This window comes from Hippocampus comes, unplaced genomic scaffold (assembly GCF_001891065.2).
Source record: "Hippocampus comes isolate QL1 unplaced genomic scaffold, H_comes_QL1_v1.1 scaffold202, whole genome shotgun sequence".
Lineage (NCBI taxonomy): Eukaryota > Metazoa > Chordata > Actinopteri > Syngnathiformes > Syngnathidae > Hippocampus > Hippocampus comes.
Window position 1 is genome coordinate 1253315 of NW_017805829.1, and position 7383 is coordinate 1260697.

At 41.8% G+C, this 7383-nt stretch overlaps 1 protein-coding gene across 1 annotated transcript in view; it reads right to left on the reverse strand.

Moving 5' to 3' along the window:
* rxfp1 (relaxin family peptide receptor 1) overlaps positions 1 to 7383 on the reverse strand; it is a 69398-nt gene that overhangs the window by 41358 nt on the left and 20657 nt on the right. Inside the window, exon 2 of the mRNA XM_019887475.1 lies at positions 4565 to 4705. Coding sequence (XP_019743034.1) covers positions 4565 to 4705 — 141 coding nt within the window. The remainder of the gene's footprint in view (positions 1 to 4564; positions 4706 to 7383) is intronic.

Genomic DNA, 7383 nt, shown 5'->3' on the forward strand with positions numbered 1-7383 from the left:
GAATCTACACACACACACACACACACACACACACACACACACACACACACACACACACACACACACACACACACACACACACACACACACACGCAAGCACACAATGCGCCTTCATGGAGCCACTGCCTGAGGGGCAAATCTGTCAAACATCGCGCAACAAACTGAAGCATTTCCCAAATCAGTCACATAGTACACCAGCCAGCGAGGCTTCGAACGTCATCATTTTCAGCTCCTCCCCTAACTGAAGCAAGCCTCGATACACGCGTTGCGGAAATACCCCCTTCATTTCTCGATACACGCTCCGAAGTCTTGACACGAACATCACTACTTTTTGTCATAGTTCTAAACTCGGTGTTTTATCCCGTTTCATGGAATTGGATTTTCCTTGTCCTTTTCGGGACAAACAATTTACGTTCATTTTCTGTCCTCGCCTTTTGCAGGCGTTTTTGGTTTATTGCATTTTGTCCTGGTTCTTTGTTACCAGCGCCATTTGTTGGACTTTGTCGGTCTTGCGTTTTGCTAAAAGGTCAGCTGTGAAGTAAACTTGGCCAACCATCTTTTGAGTAATACTTAGGGTTAAAACTATTTCACGGCTACTTTTCTTCGTTTTTTTAAACGCAACCCACCCAGGTTCATAGTTAGAGCCATAGTGACGCGCATAACAACGAAAATGGTTTTGTTCGGCGAGTGATGTCATTTACAGAAGGCAGAGTGCCAGTCATTCATTGTACTGCATGATTGATTGTCCCATTAAATGCTCTTTGCCATTGTTATCGAGTTATTTGACAAAATGCCTCGACGCTGACTGGCGATCCACTGTTCACATTCACGCAAACGGTTGAGTGGCTACAAGAAAAGAATAGGGCATGTAAATGGACGAATAAAGGTTTGTTGTCGCAAAACAAATATATTTCACACAGGTGTTGACCAGCATCCTTTGTTACAAGCACTTCAAAGATCTCTGCTTTCGCAACGGCATTTGCAAAAAAGGTCGGTGTGCTAATCAATGAATAACTCTGGCTGTTTATAAAAATGTGTACATGGATGTCATTCTATACGAAAACATTCAAACTATATGAGTGCACGGATGGAGTCCTCTGTAATGGTTTACAACTAACAATGTTGCCGATATAACGTGCAGAGTGGCCGACAGAACGACTTTAGCAATGACAATGTAGGACACCAACCCACTATCACTTGTGTTCTCAGTGCTAGCGGGAATACATGGACCAAGTAGGTAATCCCATCGTGCGCAGTTTACAGCACAGCACCGCATCGAATTGCAAACAATAACGCTAGGCTAATAACCGCAGTCTCTGTAGTTTACCGTTCTTCCAATCCCGATGGGTCTCATTTCCACTCTGCGTCCAGCCGTTCAGCCACAACATTTTCTTCATCTTGAGCATCTGGCTCGTACATGTGTGGTCCAACATACACCTGACCAACAACCTCCTCTTCCTCCAACTCTTCAAACAGCTGGAGCCCCTCAGATAAGTTTGAAACATCCCTTTTCGAAATTATTTCTGACTGGCTTTGTCCACTTTCCATAGTGAGCCCCATTATTATTGTCTTGAAGTGATGTCACACTTCCGGGTTTGATGCTCGTCAGGATCTCATTTCGGGAAAATTATTACTTTGTCAAATTTACGAAATAGGAATTTTTTTTCATGCTTTATTTAATGGGTGGCACTGTGGTCAACTGGTTGGCATGTTGACCTCACGGTGCAGAGGTGCAGGGTTTGATTCCGGCTCTGGCCTCCCTGTGTGGAGTTTGCATGTTCTTCCTGTGCCTGTGTGGGTTTTCTCCAGGGAATCCGGTTTTCTCCCACATTCCAAAAAACACTCTAAATTGTGCCTCGGGGTGAGTGTGAGCGCGGATGGTTGTTCGTCTTGTGTGCGTCGACTGTGAGGTGGATGCACTAACCACTCGTCCACCAAGCTGCCTTTATTTAATGTATTTTGTTGAATTACTTGTGACATAAAAATATTTCATTTGGGATTTTCTAAAATTACTTCACAGTTGACCTTTAATAAACTTTTGTTATCAAGATTTGATCCTTGCCTACGTTTGTGGGATCCGATTCTGTTCCAGATATCCAAAACCATGACAGAATTTTCAAAATTGTGCAGTCCTGGATTGAGAGATCTGTTGTGATGTGAAGACACAGCTTTTTCACCTTCCTTAGAATTGTGAACGCACACACACAGAAAAAAGACGACTGCAGTTTGTTGTTGTCAAGGCCACCTGTCCCACCCCCACTTTTGCAGTGTGCAATATACATTGGGGAGAACAAGTATTTGATACACTGCTGATTTTTGACATTTCCCCACTTACAAAAGCAGGTAGAGGTCTGTAATTTGTATCAAATGTATTCTTCAACTATGTGGGACAGAATCTAAAAGAAAAATCCAGAAAATCACGGTTGATAATTTTTTAAATAATAAATTTATATTTCATTGCATGACATAAGGATTTGATCGCCAATCGACCAATAAGAATTTAGCCTCCCACCAACCTGTTAATTTTTCTATAAGAAGACCTCCTGTACTTTAGGTACCTCCCACCTATTTACCCACTTACAACCAATTTATGTATCTAGCAAACTACTTGGCAACCTACCTTCTAGTTTTCTGATCAGTGAACGGCAAAGATGGTCCCCAAAAAATTAACTGGGCTGCTTAGGTCACCTACGCGTGGGTGGTTGGCAGGTCGAGGCAAGATCGGTGTTACTTACGACGCAGCAGCTATCGAGCAATGAGATTTGGCTGACTAATATAACTGTGGTTAAACAACACGCTATGATTTTGGTCCTAATTCAGCCTCCATAGCGGCGAATAAGCTATGCTTCTTACAAGTATCGTTCTCACGGAGGGTTTAGTAGTAGTAATTAACAGAGGGAGAAGCCATGCTAATTGCTAAGATAACCTAATGTAATTGTGAAAGACCGCAATTAAGTGCTTGGGTGATTGAGTACAATCTTCCCACAAGTCTTGCTGGAACTGCGTTAAAGGGGAGCATATTCATATAACAGCAAAATAGCAGGCAATTTAACAAGGTGTCTGGAGAGAAAATGATATGATATCATGTTGAACACACAACTAAACAGGAAATGATTGTTACAGTGTCCCCTAGGTATTTTATTAATATTGAGGATAAGCAATTCAGAAAATGGCTGGCTAGATGAAAAGTGTTTCATAGAATAGATGGATTGAACATTATTTTTATGCCTCTTATTTAGATTGATATCTACATTTGCGCACATGTATGTAGGCTACTACGTATTTACCTCACTACTCACCGACCAATCAACAAACCTCTTCCTCACCTACCTATTATACATTAACATATCGATCAACCTCCTACCGATTGACCTTGCTACCAGTCAGTCCCACCAGTACATATTTACAGATGAACAGAACTCTTACGACCTATTACACACATTTTCGTCAATGGACGCTACAGCTTCTTGTTTGCTGTCGAACTTAGCTTGTAGCAGACGTGTGCACATTTTCAGCATGACGTCTTTGATCCACTGGTGAAAGGACACTTTGATGCTCTCCTCTTTCATCTGTAACTGCTTCAAACAACAAAGTACAGTATTTGCAGAAAAATTGGCTGAGATTACATGACTGCCTGTGTCTTGAGATTGCATGACTGCCTGTGTCTTATGTGTTGTGTTGTATTATTTTGTTAACTTTTCTGTTGATGGCGGCGTGGGTACCCGCAGCGGCTCCTCTCTCTCCTGTGGTTGAGAGGAAAGAAATTTCATCTGTGCTCTGTGTTGCACATAGAGCACATTTGACAAAGGAAGCGTGTATTCTGCTCATATTTCGTCATGAGGTATCAGTTTCACATGCTCGCAGCGAGACTCTGCGTCCTTGAATCATCACTTAAAATTGGAACACTCCCTACTGGAGACGCACAGACATACCAGTTGATACAAGCTAAGAATCGGTTTAGGAGAAACGAAAGTTCTGATGTCACACCTTGAGTTTTGGTGCCGCCCTTCTGATGATATAAAAATGATGTGAATCCCTTCCTGCTTCGCACGCGTGACCACCACAGCCATTGTCTGCAAACCACGGGTGCCCGGAATATTCTGTTATTAAATGCTTCAAAGAAACTGTTCATCGAGTCCAGCCTGTATTTGGATTACCAACATCCTCCTCATCCAAAATTCAACAAACACACGGGGGAAAGACAGCCACTTTCCCCCAACACAATAAACTTGACTTGACTTGACACTATCCTCATTTATCAACTTTTTTTGCCTTTACCTTCCTACCAATCAACCTACCTCTTACTTATATACTATTACCTTAGATATAATTACCTACCTAGCAATCTACCTAGTATGTACCTTTACAAAACAAGAAGTGTGTTCCACTCGTGTGGAGCCTTCCAGATTGACAATATGGGGAAATGATCTGTGTGAGGGATCAAAAGATCTGGCCGAGTTGATTCCAGTTAAATCCAAGCACACAACCAAAACTTGATGACATACGTGGGGGGGGAACAATAACAACAACAAAAAAAGGTTGGCTGACTGGGGAAGTGGCTCACCGCAGTTCTCCTCGTCCGCTTGGTTCCCGCAGTCATCAGCACCGTTGCAGTGCAGCAATTGGGGCAGGCACATGCTCAGGTTGCCGCACGGGAAGTAGCCAAGGGGGCACGAAGGCGACGCTTCTTCGGTCAAGTTGGCAGCTGGAAAAGAAAGCAGCGAGGGAAGACGGTAGGTTATTAGTAGACAGGCAGGTAGGTGCGTAAGTAGACAGGAATGAATCACCTTTTACACATTCTAAAAACTGTTGCGTTAAAAAGAACCCATTTGTGGGTCAAAAAGGGACCGACCACCACTCTGGTCAATTTGCCCCAACTTTTTGGATTATTTAATGCACCCAAAAGTTGATTACAGTGAATAGAACACAAAACAACTCAAAAGGTTGGACTGCTTTGTACAAAATAACTAAAATTGTGATGTTTTGTGGGTTATTCAATCCACCTAAGTGGTGGTCTCATCAGCCTACAAAACTTTGTTCCAAAACTTTTCTGGCTGAACTATCTATTTATTGTACTTCTTTGTAAAATCCAGTCTGGCCTTCTGATTCTTTTTGGTGATGAATGGTGAGCATCGTGTGGTATGGCATATGTATTACTTCTTTCCAAGTCTTTATTGATGGTGTTAATTTATGATGGTCACAGCAGAATGGATTCAGAAGTCTATTTTTGCACACTTGAAAAGTGGGTGGCATCAATCAAAAGATGCTCCTTCTTGAGTGGTTTAACATATCGAGATGCAAATACCATGAAATAAAAGTCCTCCCTTTTTATCTCAAACCCAAATGTCTTGAGTGGAAAACCAAAACAAAGGCATTGACACTGCCGCTCCAATATTTCTGGAGGGGACTTCATATCTACCTTCCTGCCAACCAGTTCTTGTGAACCTCCAGTAAAAAGAAACGTACAGAGGCACACTCCACAAACGCTCCAGAGGTATCAATAATAAAAATGAAGGAAATCTTCTCTGCGGGATTACAAGGGTGTGAGATTGATGGGTTTTATTTCTGTGGCTGCAGTCATGCAGAACTGCAACTGATTTGATTCTTTCACTATTTGACATTTATGTGTTCTATTATTTTTGGGACTGTCTGTTAACTGTTCTGTAAAGCGCTTTGTTACAGCTGCAGCTGTTGTGAAAACACTCTATAAAGAAAGATGCATTATTTCGACATCACTGCCAGTCACTATCAGCCTAAATAACATTGCTCCACATTACACTGCACTTCTCTGAGGAAGCATTGCTGATCGATGTGGACACAGGTCGGGAGATGGGTAGTTGAATATAGGTAGTAGGTCGGTCAGTCGGTCTGTCGGTAGGCCAGGAGCCACATAGTGAGGAGTGAAGGTAGGATGTTAGGCATATAGGATGGTAGAAACAGGTAGGTAGTCATGAGGTATGTAGGTTGGTTGGGGCACATGTCTCCTAGAACAGGGTTCCCCAACCTAATTTTTGTCACAAGCAGATGCAAACCTTTTTTTTTTAATTGTTTTTAAATTGTTAGTTTTAAAGCACTGGTACTGACGAACAAACATAATTATAAAGTAAAGGTTTTATTAACATTTTTTTAATTGAACAGTATCATTCAATAGGACAACAAATGTAGAATAATATAAAATAACAAGGTAAACTACTAAGAAATGAACCAATTAGGAATCATAAATACACTTTATTATGTCAACAAAATATGTTTTAAGTTATAATCCGAGATACCACATTAGCATCTTGCTACTTGCAAACATGACTGATCAGAAGATGACACAATTGAATGTTACTTTCATCCGGCGGCTGCTGGCTAGTTATTAGTGACTAAACGTCTAATGCAATGGTTCTTAACCTGGGTTCGGTGAATCGGTCTCAGGGGTTCGACGGAGCTTCTGCCATGGAGGTTAAGACACACCCGACTCAAAATGCCCGCTTGGCCATCACTGGCTGGTTCATTTTGTGCACAATTAAAAAAACGTATACTTATGTTTTGACATTTTTTTCCGTTTTTAATAAATGCGTTTTTATGTCTTGAATTTGTGTGTGTGTGTGTGTGTGTGTGTGTGTGTATATGGATTCGGTGAATGTGCATATGAACTGGATGTACTGGTTGCGTTTGGTACCTCGAACAAGGTTAAAAACTACTGTTATAATGTTTACGTGGGCAGGCTGTGCAAACACTTATCGCATTGTGAAGCTTTCCACTTGATAACTTGGGTGCTACTTGTTCAAATGATTCAACAGGTTTCTTGCATAACAGCTTCCTCCTCTACACCGCTCTGGAGATACCGCCAGGGGTGAAACTTCTCTCGTCAAAACAGCTTCATCTGCTGCGCGTTTAGATGTATGTTTGTCAATTTGTTACTGTTCCAGTACTTTCTGTGTACTGCTGCTTCTTTCATCTACGGGCGGATTCTGTTTATTCAAACTTGCAAACCAATGTTCGAAAGGGGGACTCCGTTTGACTAGAGTCGTGCACATTTTCGCATAGGAATGGTTGACTGACGCTCAGCAAAAAGAAAAGAACAAAACAAAATACGATCTTGGTCTGTCTCTGTGTGCCCCGGTACCAAATGGGGCGCGGCCCGGCACCAATCCACAGACCGGTGGTTGGGGACCCCTGTCCCAGAACACTAAAAAGAAACTTATGATGTTTCTGCAGAGGAGTCCTATCTGTAAAAACTGCAAAAAAGGGTACAACTCAGAGTTGTGCAAACCAGAACATTCAATTTGTGTGCTTTAAGAAGCCTCCACAAGAGCCTGACCTTTGGGAAAAAAAAAAAAAAAATCTTTTTTTTTTTTTTTTTTTTTTTAAATTTTGGGGGGCTCCCACAGGCCC